General features: G+C 37.0%; 1 protein-coding gene across 7 annotated transcripts in view; it reads left to right on the plus strand.

The window, feature by feature from the left end:
• LOC142334589 (regulator of G-protein signaling 7-like) overlaps nt 1–24,709 on the plus strand; it is an 84,391-nt gene that overhangs the window by 10,349 nt on the left and 49,333 nt on the right. For 5 of the 7 annotated variants that reach the window (XM_075382742.1, XM_075382769.1, XM_075382785.1 and 2 more), the window contains exons 3-8: nt 220–521; nt 3,476–3,623; nt 5,322–5,425; nt 19,166–19,282; nt 19,755–19,831; nt 23,196–23,277. In XM_075382742.1, the coding sequence (XP_075238857.1) occupies nt 372–521; nt 3,476–3,623; nt 5,322–5,425; nt 19,166–19,282; nt 19,755–19,831; nt 23,196–23,277 (678 nt within the window). In that variant the 5' untranslated portion in view covers nt 220–371. The remainder of the gene's footprint in view (nt 1–219; nt 522–3,475; nt 3,624–5,321; nt 5,426–19,165; nt 19,283–19,754; nt 19,832–23,195; nt 23,278–24,709) is intronic. The other 2 variants (XM_075382752.1, XM_075382761.1) reach the window with 2 other exon arrangements.

Below are 24,709 nucleotides of genomic sequence, written 5' to 3' on the forward strand. Positions count from 1 at the left end.
AGTTCCATGCAATGCTTTTAGTTTTTTGAATATAAATAGATAGATGCTTGGATGAGGAAAGTGTCCCAAAGTCGTTCCATTTAATTTAAATCTACTGCGATTGTTTTACATTAATAAAAGTTTTTGCTGATGTCAGCATCGTCATAGGTTTCAAAAACTATCGTCAATAATTAATGAAAATTTAAATATCTATAAACCTTCAAAACTTGTTTATTTTAGAAGTATGTTCTGATGAACATGGTCTCTGGATAAGTGAACCCATTCGTTGATCAACCAGTCAGACTCTTTCCACCGACGATTCTAGATATCATCCAGAGATTTGCTTTATTTTCGAGCATCCAAAGTACCTCCCAGAAGAGAACTGCTGAAGCATGCCTCTGCCGACGGTTGCAGAGGACAAGAACGGTGCCTCAAAGAAGGACTCATCAAATGTGGATGGAGGTGGACTAACGGGGTCCATTCTGGACGTGGCTCCTCCCCTCCAAGAGAACCTCCACCCTAATCACGTCCTCTTCAAAAAGGTCAGACCCATTTAATCTAATTAGCCGCCTCATGATCTGTGGACTACAAAGTTAGGTATTTTGGGGGCAGAAATGGTTATAAAATGTTGAATGGTTCTAAATAAAAGCAAACTTTAATATATTAGTAATTGATAGGAAGTGACAATGATGAGATTTGTTTTGATAATAAATTAGCTATATTGCTGTGTTCCTGGATTTTTGCATCTAAGAGAATTTGAATTGTATTGGGGCATTATCTTTTTACATCTCGAAGAGGAGTATTGGAGAATTGCTTTTTTAAATCAATTTTATTGGAGTTAATTTTGAAGCCAGAAATAAAAAAATGTTGTTTTTTGTTCATACCACTTTTTGGGAGCTGGGATTTGAGGTGTAAAAAAATTCTGTACGCGAGTGAAATTTTTTGTTCATGTGCGGCTTTTAAGAGCAGTTTTTTTGCAATTTTTTTTGGTTAGATTTGATATTTATTAATTTTAGGCGTGAGAAGGAATTTAATTTTAATATTAATATAGAACTTTTTCAACTATTTCGCTGAATTTTAAGCGAATTTTTGCTATGTTTGGGCTTTTGTTTTGTTTTACTGCTTTAAGTGAGTTTTAGATACGAATTTTTTTGTTGAGAAAAAGGACTATAAATTGAGAAATGTTTTGCTTTTTCCCCCGTTTTTATTATATTAGACAAGTTTCTTAGACTATTATAACTTAACTATTGTTTTTCCGAGCATTTCTTAGTATTTGATCCAATGAACTTCTTTTGGCCCTATGTGCTCTCTTGAGATCAAAAATCATAAGGTTTAGTTTTTTTAGTTCATGTTATTTTTAATTGAATTTTGTTTTCACAATGTTTGGGGAGGCCTGTAGTTTAAATTAGATGTTTTTCTTTCCTTTTGTTCGTATTGAGTTTTTTTTAGATAATTGAGTGATTTTAATCAATTTTTTGCGGATTTTCGTCTGTTTTTTGCTCATTTCTTTTGATTTTGGGCTTTTCGCTACTTTTTGTTGTTCATTTTTTATTCAGAGCTTTTCTTGAGTTGTTGCTAGAAGTTACTAGAAGCTATACAGGGCAAAATTCACTGAAAAATAATACAAATTTCTACTTTTTGTTCTTTCCTTTTTCGTTCCTTGCTTTTTTTGTATATATCGCCAAGGTGTGGGGTGGATGTATGCTTGACCAGAAGCAGTATTAGCAATGCTTTTAAAGAAAAATTATGTTTTGGAAGTAGCATTTTGGCATTTTATGCACAATTTGTAGCTAAAATTTTTCGAATAATTTTGCAGAGAATATTATTTTTCGATTTTTCCTTCGTTTCCTTTACCCTACTTCCGTTCTCTTGACTTGATTTTTTGTTGGATTTTTCAGTCAATTTGTAGTCCCTCAATGAATGCAAAAATAATGCTTTGTTCTTTTTCATTTTATTGTTTCAAAGTGATGAGAGTGATTAGTTAGGATGTTCATTATGTCAGTTAGGGTGGTGAGTTTTCTTCGAGTTGTTTACGGAATTCTTTTTTTTTCAAGATCTGTTGACAAATTTTCAGTGTTTTCAATGTGAAATTAAAGTAATGATTCTGATCACGCTGAACTATCAAGCGAAGCGACAAGGCAAGTTGATCTGTGGCTTGACATTTTTCGCTTTAACTTTAAAGAGTGGGAAAACTGTGTTTGAACAAAAATTCACCCTCGCCAGTAGTTTGTTGTTCACATGCTGCATTTCGTTTGATGTTATTTGTTTTGTTTTTCGTTTTTTTTGGGATCTATGTTTTTCCTGATTGGTGTTTGTAATCAATGCACGGTCCATTCTAGGTCTAGTTGTTTTGATAGTCAATGAAAAATATTTGAATTGTGTCTAGACTTATCCTTCTATGTTTTTACAATTCAAAGAATTTGAATTTTATTGGGGCGCTGTCTTTTTTTTAAGATCTGTTCACACATTTTCATGATTTTTGAAGTCAAATTGGAGTAGTGATTTTGGTCACGCCGAAACAGGAAGTGGAGCGAAAAAGCGAGTGGTTTTGCGGCGTGAAATTTTTTCGCTCTAAATTTAAAGCAGAGAGAAAACGGTGTTTGAACAGAAATTCGCTTTCTCGCTAGTGGTGTTTTGTTCACACGCGGCAATTGCTCTATGATTTTTGCTGTTTTTTCGATTTTTTGGATCGGATTTTCTTCTAAGGGGTTTTCCCAATCCATTCATAGTTCATTCTAGGTTAGTTTTTTGGTTAGTCAATGAAAATTCTTTGATTTGTACGTCAGGACTTGTCCTGCTATGTTTTTTGTTTCGTCGTCTAACGCTTTTGTTCGCTTGACATTTGTTCTAGGACACTCTTTCGCTTGACTTTTCATTGACTTTTTCACGCTTGATTCCTTGCTTTTGCATGACCTAAATTGCTTGCATTCAGGAATTGTCTGTTGCAAAAACAAAATTGATTGTAAGATAAATGGCGTTAAGGGCCTGGTAGTAGAGTGGTTAATGCTTCTTGATCTTAAGCCAGGGAGAGTTTCGAACCTCTTCGTTGTAAATATTTTTTGCACACAAAAAAATTTCCAATGATGGAATTAAAGTTTTTTAGGTGGCCGTGAAAACTTTTTTCCAAACTCGTTTCTATCTGTTTTATGCGGCACGCAAGTCTATTTCGCAGCTGTTCCAACAGTCTGCCGGCTATGTTTTTCAACTTCGCAAGATAGAAGCTTGAAGCAATCATTCTTATGCGGCAATCATTCTTATCATTCTTATAAGCAATCATTCTTATCAGGCGCGTGTTTTCATGCTTGACCTTTTTATTCTAGAATGTTTTTTCGCTTCGTGATTTGACTTTTCGAGTAAGTTTTTCTCGATTGACTTCTTGGCTGAAGCAGGCTATAAACAGAACCTTGTCCGGTCGCACGAAATCAATTCGTCTGAATTTAGCGGGTTATGTTTGAAATATGTTCTCAAAGAATTCGTGTTGGTTTTATTTTTATAGATGGAGAGTCTAGTTGAGCGAATGCAAGACGAGAAAGAAGGAGTGCCTATTAAGAACGCGAAGAGCTTCATGTCGAAACAGCCGAGTGTGTTCACGGGGGCAGACCTCACTCAGTGGCTCATCAAAAGCTACGACATTGACGAATCAGGTAGCACAACGTGTTGTCTTCTATTTCGTACTATTCGCAACCTAGCTGTTGCTAACAACTGGTTGACTATCAGATCTGCTATGGGCATCTAAAGCTAAGGCATATTCCGGCGTAAACATCGTGTCGAAGTCTGGTTTCAATGTTTGTTAATATATGTTATAAATATAAATGGTTTTTGCTAACTACCTTAAAATTCAAAAAAGTAGTTAAATTTTGATAGATTCTTCAAAAAGGACAGACGTGCATAGAAAAAGGGTTTAGTTCAAACCTTGCTATTTCACTAGAATGAAAATAAAACAAACAAAATGACAGATATCAAATCAACTCATATCAATTTTGTCAAGTAGAAAAAAAATATCAAGAAAACGATTAATTTTTACAAACAAAAATCGAGATTCAGAAAGCAACATCTATCCTATTTTCCAACTAAATCGCAAACAAGGATGTCTTTGTTGTAACGACCTCACTATTATCAAGCCTGTTTGACCTCTATTTAGTTTCTATTAGATTTAAAATTCTCAATTTATACTTTTAAGTGAGTGCAGAAGTCAATAAAATGACCTCTACACTCACTTTTAATGCACTCACTATTAAATCTAACTGAAGAATGCAAAGTCAGATTTGAATAGAGGTGACCCAATCTGGATAGTCATGAGTCATGTAAGTCATGTTTGCCTGTGGATCTTATCAAATGATTGATATAACAAATTCGTTATCCAATCATAAAAACTCAAAATGCGCAAAAAAGGGGGCAAAATGCTTGAAAAGGTAACTCTTTTTTGCATCCTTTTCAGCGGAAAATTGTGAAAACAAATTACAACTCTGGAAAGACTCAAATTAAGTGTCTTTGAAACAGAATTCAAAGAATATTTGACTAAACTCGGATTCTTTTTGAAAATTTTTGTCCTCAAATTTTTTAAAACAAAATTTTGTTGAAATCGTTAGCAACTTCTTACCAATTAATGCTAGAACAGCAAAAATCAAATTTTCCATTAAGCGTTTAAGTGGCAAAACTGACACCGAAGCCCGTGAATAAAATCAAATTGAGTGCAATATTCTGAAAAATCATCTGTTTTTTGATCAGTAAAATCAACTACAACTTGGATCACTGAATTTTGAGAACGATATTTCATCGGATAGATGGCCAGACTTGTTATTTTTGAGACTAAGAGACCTGCAATTACTTGCAAAGCAACAAAACGTTTTAACATGTAATCAAACTCACCAAATCAATATGAAAATATAATATCTAAACTTATGCACATAGGATTCAGTAGCAAGCAATTATGATTTCTGGTTAATGAGCTTAATTTACTGTCATCGAGCATACTGTGATTAAACGACATAAAAGTTGACAATTATAGTAAAACTCAAATTTACAATGTTTGTTTTTGGAAAACAAAGTTTCAAAGCAATCAATACCAGAAACTGATTACTGAAAAAATATAGGTTAACTTTAACCTTGTTAAAAGTTCAACGAGACTGTGGCAATACAACAATGAACAACAAAGAGGGCGAAAATTTTAGTTGCCCCCTGACCAGTTCAGTCACCGGTATTTATGCATCAAATTGACTGAACAAAATTGAGCCTTAGATTCTTGCCCCCACCCTCTAAAAGTGGGGTCGGAACAATTATGGGGGGAGATATTCTATGGGGGGCTTCGGCGAATATCATGAATGGGGTTGTTATGTTTTCAGAGGCTGTCAACTTGGCTTCATTGACTGCAGCTCATGGCTACTTTTTCCCTATTGATGCTCACAATCTCACTGTCACTAATGACGGCGCATTCTACCGATTCCAGGTAACATTTCGAACTCACCTCAAAATGATTAAAATTTCACTTATACTTGGTGAACGTTTGAATCGCTGTGTTTTACCTGAAATTTAGTTTTCGAGTGGTGGATTTTTTTCAACTTTATTGTTTTGACGAGGATAGTTAAGCTCGGTACAATTGCTGAAAATGCTGCATTTTTTGCTTGCAATTGCTCTCAAACAAAATTTCCAGCAGATTTTTAAAATTATTTTTGGCCTTTCTGTGAGGATTTTAGTCTGAATGGCTTGACTTCATACCCCGCGCGGTTTTCACTTGAATTTATACCCCGCGCGGTTTAATGTTCTTTAGAATTATCTGAATCGCGTGGGGGTCGGAGATGCATCTGCTATTTAATGGACAAATACTCCTGCAACCAATCGCGTACACAAGTCTCCTCGTAAAACATGAACATTTTCATGTTTATTAATAGCCGCCCTCATCTTCTCAGCCGGCTATTATAGCGCTCCTATTTTTTTTTTACTTCGTCGAACTTTTTTTCGCTTTACCCATTTTGCCGCTTTTTCGACATTTTGCGTGAAATCTTTTGACTTCTCTAGGCTAGTTTCTCTCTTCTCTCATTCTGCAAAAAGTGAATTTGAACAGCAGCTGCTCAGCAAAGCAATTCAAAATGAAGAGAGTCAGTATAAAAAATCAAAGTCAGAAATAGAAACTGGATAAACCAATAAGGCCTATTTTTAGATGCCCGGTACTTGAACTTTGTTCTCATAAGTTTTAGTTACTATCTATAATGCTTATTGGTTTTGATACTAGACCCTGTAGCCTCTCACTGAGAGACAGGAATATGTTCAATTACGAAATGACATCAAAATAAATCGCACTTGGGGCTATTTTCTGGCAATCTGCCAGCTATGTTTTATTTATGCAAACCTATCGCCTGACCGTTTTGACTTTTCCATGTAATTTTTGTATATATGGTATCGAATTGCTCCCGATGATTGGTGATCCTTACTTGTTCACGAGCGAAGTCATTAGTGTCCTTTTTATCCGATTATGTATTATTGCGAAATATTAGATTGATTTTCTGACTTATCGATTGTCTTTTAATCACGCTTGATTTTTCGAGCCATGCGTGATATAAATGGCTCTTTAACAATTTTAAGCAGCTTAATTGGATTGGTGACAGCAGCTTACTACTAAAAGTCAAATGAAAAGTTTGCTAAAATTGGTTTCGTTTACTGACATTATTTAAAGCCACAGTTCAAGTGGGCTGCAATAGTGTTGCAGTTCGTTCGACTTAAGTTAGTTTGGTAATTGTGGCTGATTCCTGTTTATTTTTATAAATTCAAAAGAAAAGTTGAGAAAAAATGAAATAGAAGAACTCATTGATCCAATTTTAGTTTTAAATCAAATTATTGTTTTCCTATCAGTTTAACTTTTACAGTTTTTTTGGCCTCTTCGACAACGTCGTTTTACTTTAGATTTTGTAATCAATCTCTACAATTTTTATGCTCGTTACAATCATTGCCTCAAAAACTTTGTTGAATCGTATTTTTATGCAAAATTGAAGACTTCTGCCCTCTAATAGCTACCTCTCAGTAACATCTTTTAGAGCTTTCATAACTAATAAAGCTATTCAAAAAACATTTGCTGATGAGTAACGAAGTCGTAAGAAACGGAATAATCTTCGAATAAAATGCTGCTGCGCTTTTTGAGTTACGTCAAAATATTTGATGACGTACAAATTTGACCTCCAGGTACGGCTTCCAGCTTAAGAGCTTCTCGAGGTCTTGACTTGTGACCGGTTGTGGGATCGGAAAATCTCAAAGCTAATCAGGAAGCTCTTCGTTTTTATGCGGGCGGGCGATTCTATTTTTACACCATTAGTAAACCTTTCTTCTGCTCCTGGCTTTGCTTTGTTCTATAAGCTTGTCTCTTAATACAGATAATCCCTTTGAAGAGCCCAATTTGTAAATTGGCTTCTCTTATAACTCGATTCCTTTTAAAGCGCTGCTGCATTTAAACCTGGTTGCTAATGAATATACAAAATATGCACAGTTAATTTTTATAGAATTATTCCCTGTTTTCGCAGTAATCTTCGGTAAAGCCATAAGTGGGGACTTTGATGACTATTTGAAGCGAAATTTTCAATTTATGTAGGCTAGTTCCTGCATTATCGTAAGTGAAAGTGTATTTCTAATGACCAACCTAATATAGGCAATGTGCAGCAATTTTTAGTACTAATTTCAGCAATTCTAGTTTCCAGTAGTGTTTCCAATTTTCAGTTGTATTTTCGATTAAGGGAGGTTAACTGCGTTTTAATATTAGTTCCCAAGTTGAAACTATTTGGAACGTTTCATTTGATTTTAGCCGTACATGGTATAGGTGTTTTTAATACTGGAATTATATACAATTTTCCTTTACGTTTAGGTGTTTTAGTGTTTATGTAATTTGAATAGCCCCAATTAGAACTCTAATTAGACTGACGGAAGCCACTTCGAATTCCTAGTGTGCGTACAAGTACTATAACACGGATTGTATCACTGCAATGTAGCGTTATATCCTAATTAAAATCTCAATGGTGCGTATGACATTGCTCAATGAAGTTCAGGTTAGACTGATGGGCGTTCAATCACAGCGTGGAAAAATAGCCCAAAAATAATTGATTTCAGTAGTAACATGTTTACCCCTAAAAAAATTTTGAGGCGTTTGTTTTATTTGTCGCTTTTCGCCATATTGTATCAATCAAAGATAGTATGTACTTTCTATTGTTGGAGTGGTTCATCATTCCGTACTGAATTTTCGAAAAAAGGCAAGGATTTTTTGCCTGTTAATAGCCGGGAATCGATAGCGGCTATTATTGGAGACATCGTGGTTTCTTTTTACAATCCAAAGGGTTTGGGTTGTATTGGTGTGTTGCCTTTTTCAAAGATCTGTTCACCCTTTTTCGGCTTTTTCACGTCAGAAGTCAAATTAAAGTGGCGATTGTAGTCACACTGAAGTACTAAAGGGAGCGAAAATTAGAATAGGTTTAACGCGTGGTTTTTTCAAATAACCTTTAGCGTCAGATATTTGAGTTTTTTTCACGTGCGTCAATTGTACTTCTGTTTTCAGAGGTTCTTTTCCTTGTGCGCTTTAGTATGATATATATGTGTTCCAATTGCGCCTAGTTGAGATTGCTAGTTGAGAATTTATCAAGGTGCACCTGAAACTTTTCATGACCTAAACAGTTTTTTTGTCAAAAAACTTTAAAGAATATTTGATTTTGCCCTCTTTCAAAAATTATTTCTGTTGTCTTATCACTTAGAATCATCAATGACAGGTCTCATTGGTTGATTAGGAGGCGTTAAAGGACTTAATTAATGGTCCGAGTTAATAACTTATTGGTTTTCATGACTTTGACACTACTTGTTCTCAAGAATTATGAGTTAATTTTTGAGTTTTTGTTGTGCTTTTTAATTTTTGTGTTCTTATCGTTCATTCTCATTAATAACAGTCCTCATACGTTGCTAATAGGGGGTTATTTTAGTCGATTAAATCGTTTCTGTTGAAAGCTGATAACTCTGACTGTTGGAGCTGAGCTTAAGGAATAACAAGCTTGCATAGGCGGGGAAAATAGAAACAAAACACTTTCTGATGTCTTAGTCATTTAATAGTTATAGTTATAGTTCTAGTTCTAGTTACAGTTTGTCACGTGAGAAAAAAGAGAAAATGGGGAAATAACAAAAAGCAACCCACAGAACGCAACGCAGTAGCCGCAGAAAACGGCTGAAAGTATAACTCAGCAAAATATTGCAAAACAAATTGTCTTGAGCAGTAAATAACGTGTTACTGTGTCTTGAACTAGAAATATTCCTGAGCAGTAAATTGTTACTGTGTCTTGTATTCAAAATATTATTCTTGAGCAGTAAATTCTGTTACTGTGTCTTGCATCAACGAATTATTGGAGCTGAAATTCAACTGTTACAACCCCAACTTCTGGTATTCTCAACTTGTGAGTACAAACAGCAAAAGCCAACTTAGGTTTAAATTTAAATATTTTTGCACAAACAGGTCTTAGACATATATCTTTTTCTTCGACTTGTTTTTTTCTATCGGATTGAACTGGTATACATAAAGAGATCCCGTATTGTGTGATCTGTAGAAACCCAGTTCAAATTGATAGTTGAAAAAACTAAGATTAGCCAATAGTTACGAACTGAATAGTTAATGCAACGGTAAGTACAGCAGAGCGGATATACAGTTACAAAAGCAAACTGCATCAACGAAGTATCCGGACAGATTTTGTAACCACTCAGAACGAACTGGGCGGTGTAAAACTTTCTTTGTGAAACACAAGGAGAGCAGCCGTTACATTTGGTCCGCCGACCCGGACAGTGGAATAAACTGCTGTCCAACCCAACAGTCGAAGTGACGAAGTCATCGACGAACGAGAACAAAACTCAGCAGGCATTTCAACAACGCAAAGCCAATTAGCCAAAGCAAATAGGAACGTTGAAAAGCAAAACTCAATTAAAGCAAAAAAATAAAGGAGCTGTAGAGATTCAAGCTGCAGTCCCGAAGTACACAAGAAGTGACTCCGTCACCGAGTCAAAGCGTTTTGGATCGACAGATCAACAACTTGCGAAACAAGTGGATTGAGAAACAGGAAGAAGGTTTTGAGCTCATTGATAATCGAGATCGACCAAGCAAGCTCAAGACTCTTTATCAGCAGATACTGCAACTGGACGACAGCATTCAAAAACTCGTGAATAAGAAAGCTGAGACTCTCCGAGACCCAGATATTTCTTTAAAACGCAAACTTGAGAGAGAAAAATACTTTCAATATTTGAACGCAGAGTGGTTACCGTATATCCACGGAGAGACAAAAATGTCAAGCCAGCAAAGCCAGTCAACTCTTCATGCTAATGAAGAGCAACCACCTGCGAATAATGTGCAGCAGTTAGCACAAAACGTTGGAATTCCAGAGTTTAACCAAAACCATGGTAACACAAGCAATGCAACGACGAATACGGTTACACGGACAATCAACCAGGATACAGAAAACGCTTCGGAAGCATCTTCAGTGAAACGTCGGGTTGAAGAACGAATGAAGGAATTTGAAATTGAATTTGAAGCAAAGTTGCAAATCGAACGAGCACAATTTGATCGAAAGAGGTTGGATCTAGAAATGCAAATGAAAGAACTAGAGATGCAACATCAGCTTCGGCAAAAGGAGCGAGACCTAGAGCGCCAATTGCAAAGAACAGCATTGGAGAAAGATGACTTACGTTCTCAATCGACTAAGGCGCGTGACAAGTCACCTTTCAATTGGACCCCAAAAGGGAGAGATGTCTCGGAGTGGGCGAATTCGATGAACGACACGCAAACACCAATTCGACCAAGAGCTCGCTTTGACGTCAGCCCTGACTGAACGGAATAAGCAGAGGCATTACCCATGGTACCCAAACTCTCGCGAACGCTCAGTAAGTGTTGAAGGGCGGGATATATCGCCGATAGCTGGAAGGCACTACAACACTGGACATTCAAGCAGTAGTTTACCAAAATTGAGGTTGAACAATTTTGACGGAAACCCACTGGAGTGGCCTGAGTGGTCTAGCATGTTCATAGCAACAGTAGATAAACGCACGATTCCTGACTCAGAAAAAATGAGCCATTTGAAGACACTGCTAACAGGCAAAGCAAAATCTGCAATCTCGGGAATGGGCTATTCTGGACAGTTTTATAGTGCTGCCTGGAACATTTTAGAAAGAAAATTTGGAAGAACGCATGTAATTATAGATGCGCAGCTCGAGAGCCTACGAAAAGCTAATCAAGTGAAACCTCATGATTCATCCAGCCTGATTAATTTTTCTGTTATTGTATCTAACTTCGTGAACGTGCTTAAAGAGTACAAACATATTGGTGATTTGCAATCAAGTTCGACATTGTACATGGCAGTTGATAAGCTACCACAGGTTCTCAAAGAAAAATGGTGGTTCTACGTCGATGACAAAGACGAGGACTGGCCTGATCTAATCATGTTTGAAAAATGGCTATCACGAATGGCATTCGTGCGTGAAGGGATTTCAGCGTTTAAAGGGGAACGCAAAGAAGACCGACGCAACGCAAATAGAGAAAAACAATTCTCGAAGACATCGAACTTCAGTGCAAGTTCGAACCTGCAAGAAACCAAGCAGACGCAAAGCGATCACTGTCCATTAGCCGATGGCACTCATAAAATTTGGAACTGTCCATCATTCAAAAACATGAGTGTGAATGATCGATACGTGGCAGTGAGGAGAGAACGCTTATGTTATGGATGTCTGGGAAAAGGACATGCAATCAAAGATTGCAAAGTCAAAGTGTGCGGTATAAACGGATGTACCAAAAAGCACAACAGACTGCTACACTCAGAAAACCGAATGGACGAGGGTAGTCACGCAGTTAACGTAAGCGCAGCAACAATCAACCAGAGTAACCAAGTTACTAGTTTTCTTCAAATAGTTCCGGTATCGGTTCAGAGTGGTGGTAACAGGTTGAATACCTACTCTTTCCTCGATAGTGGTTCAACAGTATCGTTCATTGATCAAAGCATTAAAGATCAACTACAAGCCAAAGGCACGGACGTTACCTTAAACATAGCTGGCATACATGGGACGCAAGATTTGAGGACAGAGAAGGTTCCTATCACAATAAAGGGACTACATTCAAAGGTGCATTCAATTGAAGCGTTTGCACACCCATCAATCTCGTTGGGAAACACAACATATGACTACAAGGAACTGAAGAACAAATTCAGACACCTGAACGTTCTCACTAACAGAACATTCAACCTGATGGAAGTAGGCATCATACTTGGACAAGATGCCTACGAAATTCAACGTCCATTGGACTATAAGATTGGAACACGAAGTGAGCCTTTCGCTGTCTTAACAGAATTAGGATGGGTAGTCAGTGGTCCCATGACAGGCAAGAAAAGTCAAAATGTTTGTCATTTTGCCTTCACAGAAGATGTGAAAGTGGCAGAAAATATCCAATCATGGTGGGACATAGAAACTTACGCTTCCAAAATAAATGTTGTAAGTCAATCAAAGAAAGAGCGACAAGCTCAGAAGTTTCTAGAGAGCACTACAAAGTTTACAGGCGAGCGGTACGAAGTGGGCATGCTCTGGAATGAATCAGAACCCAGTCTTCCAAACAACTACGGCTCAGCCCTTGGTCAGCTCTACTCACTGGAACGAAGTTTCCAACGAGACCCAAATTTAAAAGAATTGTATCAACAGTCAATTGATACAGATGTTGAAAAGGGATTTGTGAAGATCCTTGGTAAATCGGAAGTCAAAGGCACTTTCGGAAAGGAATGGTATTTGCCACACCATCCAGTACTAAACCCCAACAAACCGGGTAAAGTTCGCCGTGTTTGCAACGCTGCAGCAAAACACAAGGATGTATGCCTAAATGACAAGTTGTTAGCCGGACCCGATTTGCTACACGGGTTGATCGGAACAATATTCAGATTTCGAGAAGGACCAATTGCCTTAACCGCAGATATTGAATCAATGTTTCTTCAAGTGCAAGTTCCTGATCGGGATAAAAGCTGCTTGAGATTCCTGTGGCGACCAACAATGAACGAACCTGTGCAAATTTACGAGTATCAGCGTCATGTTTTCGGAGCAAAGAGTTCGCCAACATGTGCCAACTACGCTCTGAAGCGAGTAGCGATCGATAACGAAGACGAGTTCCCAATTGCAGCAAAAACAATCCAAAACAACTTCTACATGGACGATTTCATCAAGTCAGTCGAAACACCTGAAGAAGCAATCAAGGTTTTCAAACAACTGCAACCTCTTCTCTCAAAACATGGATTTGAACTGAAGAAGTGGATCACCAACAGCGACGTGGTAACCAACGCAATCCCAGAGGACTTAAGATCAATCAACAAAACAATGCAGGTTGAAGTAGAACCCAGCCAGGAAGGGTGATCGGTGCTTGGGCTTCAGTGGACGATTACCGATGATAGTCTACAGGTTTGTAGAGGTACAAGCAAAGAATTTGAGACCCCAATCACCCAAAGGAAGATCTTATCTCTAGTTTCTTCAGTGTTTGATCCTCTTGGACTGTTTGCATCATTCAGTGTCCATATGAGACGAGTCCTGAAGAGCATCTGGAGCAAAAATGGACAACATTGGGACAACTCAGTAGAACCTAACGAAGAAGAAGAGTTTCTGAAGTGGAAGGCGCAGCTTCCAGAAGTAGCAGAAACCAGCATTGATAGAAGATACTTCAGCACAGCCAAGGACAAATGGGAACTTCATGTGTTTGCCGACGCATCTGAAGACACAATGTGCGCAGTGGCTTACCTACGTTCAAAGCCCAAAGAATACTCAGCAGATTTAGCATTTGTAATCGGAAAGTGCCGAGTCGCACCGATGTGACACCTTTCCATACCACGCTTGGAACTACAAGCAGCAGTGATGGCAGTGAGACTTAAAGAACAGATAGTGAAGGAACACGAATCGAAGATTCAGAGAAGTGAATGGCTCACTGGGCCGGCCTGGTTGAAGCAACGAGAGAACGAATGGCCTGAACAGTTGAATTTAACATTTGCTTCAGACGAACAAAACGACGAAATGGTCTTCTCAGCTAAGGTTGAAGAGAAGAAGCCGCTGATTCAGTGGGAACGATTCAGCAATTACAATCGACTAGTAAATACAATGGCATACATACAGCGTGTATTCAAAAAACACAAACCGGCAACAAAAACACTGTTGCAAAAGTGTTGAAGAAAAAGAGGATGCACAAGCAAGCATCTTCAGACTACTGCAGCAAGAACAGTTTACTGAAGAGATGAAATCTCTCAAGGCTGAAAGGGAAATTCCAAAAAACAGCAAAATCCTCCAGTTTTCACCATTCATAGACCAGCAAGGACTTATTCGTGCTCAAGGCAGAATAGGTAAAAGTCAATTGAGCTTCGAAACGAAGCATCCAATACTGTCACATTGGAAGCACCATGTAGTTGAATTATTTTTGCGAAATGAACATAGGAATAGTCATCACGAAGGTACTGAACATGTCAGAAACATAGTTCAGCAGAAATTCTGGATCCTAGGCATACGAAATGCTTTGAGATCGATCATAAACAAATGCATTAGATGTCGAAAGGGAAGAGCCCAAACAAAGGCACCAGTAATGGCAGAACTACCTGAAGAACGATTAGTCGCATCAACAGTGTTCTCGAATGTGGGCGTAGAATATTTCGGGCCATTCACAGTAAAGATTGGTCGAAGAAACGAAAAGCGTTGGTGCTGTCTATTCACATGCCTTACTGTACGTGCGGTACATATAGATTGTACCAAAACTAGACACTGATTGTTGTCTGAACGCAATTATAAGATTCATTGCACGAAGAGGCAAACCGGTCAAAATGATTAGCGATAACGGGACAAACTTCGTTGGAGCTGAAAAAGAACTGGCAGAGTATATAGCAGCATGGAACAAGGTGCGAATTGAAGAACATCTGATTCAACAAGGTATCAGATGGAAGTTAACCCACCTGCATCACCACACTTTGGAGGAGTGTGGGAAAGACTGGTTAGGAGTTGCAAGAAGGCAATGTACGCAGTGCTGGGCAATCGATCAGTGACGGAGGACATTCTGTCAACCACGATGTGTCTTATTGAACAGACGCTGATTGCTAGACCGCTGACACAAGTCAGTTCTGATGCTACCGATTTAGAAGCTATTACTCCAAACCATTTCCTACTTGGCAACAAGAACCTTTGTTTACCGTATCTATCAGGTGCAGAGCAATTTGTTGATCATAGAAAGCTCTTCCGACAAACACAAGCTTACGCAGACCTCATCTGGGACAGATTCCGTAAAGAGTACTTGCCAACGTTGAATAGTCGAAAGAAATGGCAGACCACAACGGAAAGAAGTCTTCAGCAGGGTGATCTTGTGTGGTTAGTGGAAGACAGTGACAAACGTGGATATTACAATCTGGGTCGAATAACCGAAACATTTGAAGGTTCCGACGGAGTGATTCGATCAGCGAAAATCCGAACAAAAGATGGATACTACAAGAGGCCCGTAGTGAAGCTCGCTCCAGTACTTCCAACTGACGATGATGTTTTCACGAAGGAAAACAGGGCCGGCGATGTTGGAGCTGAGCTTAAGGAATAACAAGCTTGCATAGGCGGGGAAAATAGAAACAAAACACTTTCTGATGTCTTAGTCATTTAATTGTTATAGTTATAGTTCTAGTTCTAGGTACAGTTTGTCACGTGAGAAAAAAGAGAAAAGGGGGAAATAACAAAAAGCAACCCACAGAACGCAACGCAGTAGCCGCAGAAAACGGCTGAAAGTATAACTCAGCAAAATATTGCAAAACAAATTGTCTTGAGCAGTAAATAACGTGTTACTGTGTCTTGAACTAGAAATATTCCTGAGCAGTAAATTGTTACTGTGTCTTGTATTCAAAATATTATTCTTGAGCAGTAAATTCTGTTACTGTGTCTTGCATCAACGAATTATTGGAGCTGAAATTCAACTGTTACAACCCCAACTTCTGGTATTCTCAACTTGTGAGTACAAACAGCAAAAGCCAACTTAGGTTTAAATTTAAATATTTTTGCACAAACAGGTCTTAGACATATATCTTTTTCTTCGACTTGTTTTTTTCTATCGGATTGAACTGGTATACATAAAGAGATCCCGTATTGTGTGATCTGTAGAAACCCAGTTCAAATTGATAGTTGAAAAAACTAAGATTAGCCAATAGTTACGAACTGAATAGTTAATGCAACGGTAAGTACAGCAGAGCGGATATACAGTTACAAAAGCAAACTGCATCAACGAAGTATCCGGACAGATTTTGTAACCTCTCAGAACGAACTGGGCGGTGTAAAACTTTCTTTGTGAAACACAAGGAGAGCAGCCGTTACACTGACATCAATTGTTTTCAAGAAATTTTACAGAATTTTTAATAGCCGCCGTCAAGCCTCTCAACAGCTATTGTTTAGGTTCTCTCCTTTTTTTAATTGGCTTTGCCTTTTGATTACGTTTTGATTTGCATAAGTCTTGATTTTCACGCTTGGCTTCTGACTTTTTTCACTCACTGTTTCAACTGAAACTCATTCAATTACGTAACGTGGTGAAAACTGTCAAAGTCAAAAGATCCGAAGAAACGGGCTCAAACGATAAAGCCCGGTCATTAAGTCATTGAAAATTAGGTTATAAAAGCTCATAAGAGTGCTTAGTAGCTGACATTGGTATGAAGCTTATTAGCTTTGTTTAGAAGCTGAATTAAGTATAGTTTTAGAATCCAACTGAAACTGCTCCCCAAAATTGAACATTTTTGACACTGAAAAAAAAATTTCGGTGAATTTCTTTTTTATAGTTTTCCTGATTCAATCCAGATTTTCACCAAGCGTGTCAACGGCGGCTGTTTGCCGGCAATCTGCCGGCTATGTTTGAGTTGTGCGGGTTTGGTTGTTAACTTTATTATCTTATATCTTTGTCTCAGTATTGACCGTTTTCAATGGTTTCAAAAAGCTTTTCTTTTGTTTAAAATAGCTATTGCTTTCAAAATTCATAGCTATTGCTTTCATTGACTTGTACGCTGTGCGTTTTTAAAAAACTATGCGTGAATTTTTGAGTTTTGCAAGTATTTTTTGAACTTTTTGCTGTCGTACCACTTAACCTCATTAATGACCAGTTGGATCGGTTGATGAGAAACGAGGGAATTTAATTAGTGGCATGAGCTCTTAGAAGTCATTTTTTGATTTTGACCATGTTTTTGAAAAGTTAGATCTGATTTTTTAGTCTTGCTGGTTTTTTTTGTTCTCCTGGTAATATTGCTTGATCTCAATTGTGTCAAACTAATGGTTCTCATTGGACATCTAATACGGCTTATTTTTTGTCAGGCTAAAGCTAAATCAATTCTTTGGATTGTAATTCAGGACTTGTCCTGCTATGTTTTTTCAATTCGTCGTCTCCATCGATGATTCTTGTGATTATTGACATTTTAAATTTCAGTGACTTCTACTGCTTAGCAGTTAAAGTTTGTGTGCGTGACGTCATTTGTTCTGCTTTTAGGTCGACTGCGTGGCTTACCTCACTAAAATGACTTAATGAACCCTAATTCTTATGAACATTTACTAGTTAAAGATCAATAGTGTGCATCCAATTAGTGCCAAACGTATATGCTCTAATTCTTTAGTATGGTAGTCCTTATAGAGCGTATGTCTAGTGGTCTATTAAAGGACTGGTGGTCAATCTGTCTATCGTATTTATTAATAGCCGCACAGCGATAGCTGGAGCTATTATTGGCCTTCTCTTGTTTTTTTTATTTCGTCGTCGCGATTTTTGTTACGACCATATGACGTCACAACCACTTCAAATCTGCTTTTTCTTTCGTTCATGCAATTTCAACTGAAGTGCGTGTGTGACGTCATTTTTCGCTCTTAGTGGAGCGAGTTTTTTTTTGTTCATTCGCGTGATTAAATTTTTGGTCACACTTGACTTACCTCACTCAAAAATGACTTCCTCACTTTGAAATTGACTTTTGTTTACTTTAATTCAAAGAGATAAGGTCAAATGGGTGTGTGTCACTCTGAATGAAGCTTATTAGAGAGCAGCTAATAGAGGCAGCAATAACTTATACAGATTTTTATTCAAAATATAACGTATGAGCCTTCAATGAAAAGACGAATTTTTTCGTCTCTTTTTTACTGTTTTCTTTTTGAGGCTGCAGATCTACGAAGCTATTACGGCTATTTTCTGGCAATCTGCCAGTTATGTTTTAGTTGTTTCAATTCCATGGAAGGGCACAAGTGGTTATTTTCTTGCAATCTGCCTGCTATGTTTTTTTTTACCTTGACTACCAAAGGCTGTTTTGATGAAGTTCATAGACAAGTAGTTAGAATTTTAATTTCTTTTCGATTTTTTCCAAGACTTTTCCCGTTATTTTTTTCTACTGACGCTCTTATGAGCCTTTTTTAAATCATTACCTGCCCCCATTCTCTGCTCTGAGGTAATGTTTGTGTGTCATGCCATTTAATACTAGTTTGCTGTGAGTTTGAAGCTGAGTTGGGTGATAAGCTTTTTTGACCTTAAATTTCCCAGCTTTTTAAATGACTCTTTAACACTAATATTTTGTAGTTACTCTACCCCCTTGTATGTTCTGTAAAGGACTACTATGTATAAAGGCTGTTGATATATGAAGCTTGGCGACCAATATAATGCTTTTCATATTTTCTTGAAAAAAATTTTAAAATGGTTATTTTTAATTATTATATGTTGCACCAGTAGCTCCATTAACTCGATTCTGAGTCTGTTGCTATCTATATTATACAGCACATTAATATATTTTGGTAATATACCGGCCGGCCATGTTTATACGAAATAAGCTTCACTTTAAGTGATTGCTCTTTTGCGTTCAGATTGGTGTACAAGCTCAGTACACCATCTATAGTCTAATCATTGTCTAGAATAATAGAAAAACGAAAAGCTGAAAGCTAACCTCATTTGCCTCTTTAGTGATGCAAATAGTTATTTCCACGGCAGACATTGACATGTGATTTGAGAAGCGAGTAGTGATCTGTGATTTGCCGTGCTGACATGCCTGTCAGTTGTGCTTAATGGGGCGAACAATAATTTCACAAAACATCACGTGAATAAAATCTGGCTCTATTGAGGTGTTACTGAGCGTGTTATTAGTTTTGCTCGGTCTAATTAGTGTTGTATTGTATTGTGGGTTGTTGTTTATTTATGGACTGGACTGTTTAGACCCCCTACTTTTGGCCTTCTAACTGCTGGGAGCCGGAGAATACAGACTACGCCGTCTACCTGTGCAAACGAACCATGCTCAACAAAACCAGACTAGAGCTAGCTGATTATGAGGCTGTTAGTATTTATAACTACTCTTAAATTTAAAGATTGCTTACATATACCACAATATCAGAGTATTGCAGAATTGCTATGCTCAGTTAGGTTACTTCAAATTAGATTAAGCTTCTCCAAAAAAGTAGGTGATTTGAAAATTGAAACGCATGGCGTTTAAGCAGCATGTTGAAAGTAATAGGAAAGAGTTGTAAAGATGATAGAAAAAATTCTTATGTTCAAACTGGCCCAATAAAGTTGATAAATGGGGAATGGGCAACAGATCCATGTCCTCGAATTATATTTATTAAACTGAGTTGAGTTGTCTGCTAGTTGAAGAGGCATCGTTGAATTGTATATCAGTTTATGGCTTGTATGAAAGGCTTTAATAATGTTTACTTCTCTGTACCTGAGTATGTCTTTATGACTGATTGGGTTGTAGAAGGGTTGCCCAGACAAGAAGGGTTAGTAGCTTGATGGGTTTGTGTTGTTTTAGGAGAGCTTGTCCAAATTGCAGAAAATGTTCAGTCGTAACTGGGAGTTCATTTTCATGCAGGCAGAGGCTCAAGCAAAGTTAGTATTTTGTTTGTATCCGGCTATTCACGATTTAAGTCATTATAATGTACCAAAATTAAAATTTTACGGATTTAAAGCCCCCCCCCCCCCATACTTTACACCAATTCTTTAAATGGTGACGTGATATATTGCAGTACTACTTAAATTTTAATTGGGGGTCACAAACGACACGGTAAGATGGGGCTAGAATAAATCAAAATTTGCGCCCTTCCCCTCCATGTGTACAATACGGGCATCCATATTTCATGATTTTTATGGGATGTACTAATTGCGATACATAATAATTTAATATACTAATTGCAGTGGTTAGTCCCTCCCATTTTTATGCTATTCAAACAATTTTCACTGCAAAACGAGTATTAATTTGTTCACATAGGCTTGTAAAAACATCATTTTTGAGCGTTGAAACCAATACAAGCCCCGCAAAATCTCGACAATATGTCCATTCAAAGTTTTTTTCACATGGCTATTCGTTGGGCTTTTCGCTGTGAACCAAACAAAAAAGCCAAGTCATCTTGCTTATGGAACTGGAACTGTGAGGCTGAAATCTATTTTAAACGGTTTATTGAAGAGAAATTATGTTTAACATGTTTTATAGAGTACAAGGGATGTTCTATGTCATCATAAACAATAAATCATTTCACTAATAAATGGACATTTATGATATTGTAAATCAGATGGAGAAATTTTGAAGGAACGATGAAAGCGCGGCATAGATTCCATGCATATGTTTATGGTGATTTATAAATTAAATGATCACTGCGTTAGTTGAATCAAAGAAACATCGCACTTACCTGACTGCATCGTTTGTGCATCGTCATTTATGGTGCAAAGTTATCATTCTTGTGATAATGATTTCTATTAATGATTACCAGCTTTACATTCTTCAAAAAATTGCTTAGTTTGAAAACGAAGTTTGAAGCAATTATTGCAAACGAGTATCTTTTTATAGCTGCGAAGCTGTAAGCTGAGCGTAGCTATATTGCGGTGCTCTTGGTTTTTTACAATTCAAAGAATTTGAATTGTATTGGGGCGCTGTCTTTTTTTTTAAGATCTGTTCACACATTTTCATGATTTTTGAAGTCAAATCGGAGTAGTGATTTTGGTCACGCCGAAACAGGAAATGGAGCGAAAAAGCGAGTGGTTTTGCGGCGTGAATTTTTTTCGCTCTAATTTTAAAGTAGAGTGCGAAAATGGTGTTTGAACAAAATTTCGGTTTCTCGGTAGTGGTTTTTTGTTCTCATGCGGCAATTTCACTCTGATTTTTACTGTTATTTCGATTATTTGGATCGGATTTTTTTCTAAACGGTTTTCCCAATCCATTCACAGCTCATCCTAGGCCTAGTTTTATGTTTGAATTAAACTTTCATTTCTCGCTAGTGGTTTATTTTGTTCACATGCGGCATTTTGACATTGATTTTTTTTCTTATTTTTCGATCTGATTTTTTTAAAATGGTTTTCTCAATTCACTCATAGTCCATTCTAGGTCTAGTTTTTCTGTTTAGTTAATGAAAATTCTTTGAATTGTACGTCAGGACTTGTCCTGCTATGTTTTTTTGTTTCGTCGTCTGACGCTCTTTTTTCGTTCTACATTTGTTCACACAGCAAAGCTGAAAAAGTCAAATTTTCTGAATGACTTCTTCCTCTCACTAACTGCATTTGCGCGCGTGACGTCATTTCTCACTCGCTTTAGCGAAAGTTTTTAGGTTATTTGCGTGATTAGATTTTGATCATACGTGACTTACCTCACTCAATAAAATGACTTTTGCACTTTAAAACTTAGGTTTAATTTGAATTTGTTTAAGGTCAAAGGAACTCATATGTGCAGTGAAGGTCCCTAATAAGAGGCTTCTGTGGAATGAATTTTAACAAGCTTTATTTATCGCTGAATGTTTTTTTAACCTAGTTTTTTGAGCGGCGTCCATTTTTTTCAATTTGAGATCTGTTTCTATCTCTATTATATGGCACGCATGTCTATTCTTTTGCAGCTATTCCGGCAATCTGCCGGCTATGTTTTGAACTTTTACGTCTACTTACTATGTAGAACTTTGTTGAACGGGCATCTTGATGGTCCTGGGTTGAACCCCTGGGGGTCGGTGGTTTTTGCACCCATAAAACATTTCGAAGATACACCCGATCGCAATTAAATCGCCCCAGCTTGTCATTCGAGAGCAATTCATCCGACGTTAGTCGGTTTATGTTTACTGTGTAGAGCTTAGCCTGTCGGAAAACGGGATATAAAGTGCTAATTGAATTACTTTTGTAAGTGCTTAAAATTTTTTCAGGGATCTTTCCGCACTTACCCAACTAGGCCTCTTCATTTTCGAAACTGCCAATTGTGCTTTGACCAATTTTTTGGACCAAATGTTTTAAGGCATTTCTTGAGAGCAAAACAAAAATTTTGGCAAAGGGGATATTTTCGAAATTAAATATTAAACAGATTAAGTTGAAAGCTACCAAAAAATGGAAATTTGGCAAAATGTTTTTCAGCTAATGATTTCCTGTTTGAAATTTGGTGCAAAAATGCTGACCTAAGTGTATCTCAAATTTTGCTCTGAAAGAAAATTATTTTGATAGATTCATCCGAATGGATTGGATTACAGTAGCTGACTTTTTCGAAAATCCTTTCTTATATAAGAGAGTTTGGCACTACTGTTTCCAATTTATGTAGTGACTCAGATACGCTATAAATACAAAAAGCTGAAAAATCTGACTGTTCACCTTGAGAGCGAAAACGATGTTGGACGCCCGAACGAATAATTTTAGGCTAGCAATTAAAAAATTTAGATGGACTATGACGAAAACAGGAAGTTTTTCTTTGATCATAAACACTCTTGTGCTGTTATTTTTTCTGCTTAGCATAATCAAGTGGAATCACAATTAAGTGGATGCAAAATAGTAGCAAAAAAGTTTCCGTGTTTTGCTAGACATGGAAGCGTAGCTAATATTTCTTTCCAAAAGTAGAAATTTAAATAATTTCAAGCTTAGGAATAGTACACGGTAAAGCTTTGAACTGTTAGTGAGCTGTAATTGATTTTTTAAAAAAAAATACCCTGACGTCTAACCACAATGTTCATGAAATGGTAGGAATGAGATGTAGAATGTAGATTGTAATCATTGCTACAGGACACAGTCCAAAACTGCACAGCTTGTTATTCCAAAATCGTCGGCGAATGAGCTGACCACAATGTCACTTGAACATAGGGATCGAGTTTTATTGAACTTTCTACTGCACAAAAAGGTGTGCCGTTTAAATTCAGAAAGTCGTAGTTTGGTGCAATCGTGTATTAAAAATATCAAACAGTTCAAGGTGGAGTTTCCTCCCTCATTGTGATTAATCTGGTTTTTCTTTTTTTTTCAGAGTGGACAGAAAGAGGGACAAAATGGAGCGCAAAATTTTAGACAGCCAGGAGCGGGCCTTCTGGGACGTACACAGACCAATGGTAAACTATTTGTTTACTACCTCATCAAATTAACACACCCCCTCCCCTCCGACATTGGAGAATTAAAAACGCCCATTATGTATGCAGATTTGGCGTCAGTTCTTTTGTTGAGGTGTTACGTGGGTTCAAGCTGAACACAGTTCGAGGCAATTGCTTATTGAATCGTTTCCTGTGTGTAAATAGACGCTGATCTAATCAGATAATGTGATAAATGTAATTGATTGTTAACTGAAGTTTTAATGGAATTACCATAATGGAGGCGTGGTGGTGCTGTGTGGTTAAAGCTCCGTATCCCAATTTATTGATGGAACAAGATATTGTGTTAATGTTTAGATTCAATTTGCATTCGCTAACACGCCATTTCTTAATAAGGCTTCAATGAATCGCGACTCTCAAAGATACGCTATGAATCTGCAGTGGTTTGTGACGACCGCAAGTTCAATCCACGTTAATCGAATTTGTAAACCTGTTGTTCTTGATCGATTATTGTGCCATCTAAGTTAAGAAATGTGGCATTTGTTTATTAGACATGCCCATTTCTGTTTTATTTATTTTTTAAACAAGAAAATTTTATAACCAGCTGGTTGATGATTCCAAGTAGAAAGAAAATTCAGCATTCCTAATTTTGTCCAATATTTTAAATCAAGATTAGAGCTTCCGTGTTATGCTAGATAAAAACAAGGAGGGTCGGCAATGTGCGTTCGCACATAGTATTCCGACCCCGATCATTCATATGTTTGGCTTAATTGCCTATAAAATGAAGAAACAAAGATCGAAAACAGACGTTTTCTTACGAACACAAACTACTAAATAATTAAATAATGCCATGCAGCTTTAGAGCACCCATGAGACCTTCCATTAATAATACTATACAAACAACAAACAAAAAAAAACATTTAAGCAAAAACTCCGAATCTAATTTTGAAAGCACTTAGTAACAAAGTCAAAATCTTATCAGATAGAAATTTGACTCTCGTGCCATAAAAAACAGATGAGAGCGGTCTTAAATGAGAATTGGGAACAAGTCACCAGAATGAAAAAAAGAAGGCGAAGTTAAAAAATGCATTGATTTTTTTGAAACCAAATAATTTAAAAATGCACAAGTATAAGATTTTCACCTAAAAGTAGATAGATTCATAAATAATGCTTTAAGAAGCCAACGGATTTTTGCGTTTAATGATAATTCTTCATAAGACTATAATATTACAACAAATACAGTAGCGCTAAAAATTTGCAGTTTACGAAAAGACAAAGTATTGAAGCCGTTAAAATCATTGATGTGACAATATAATTTGGTTAATATAAAACTGAAACTTTCTTTATGTTCACTTCGGTTTTGTTTAAAAATTAAGGGGACTTGTTATTAATGGGAATATAATTAAAGAAAACAAAAAAATGCAAATTTTGACCACTCGAAATTTTCTTTGTGCAT

The sequence above is a fragment of the Convolutriloba macropyga genome, chromosome 1 (genome assembly GCF_964194025.1).
Source record: "Convolutriloba macropyga chromosome 1, txConMacr16.3, whole genome shotgun sequence".
Lineage (NCBI taxonomy): Eukaryota > Metazoa > Xenacoelomorpha > Acoela > Convolutidae > Convolutriloba > Convolutriloba macropyga.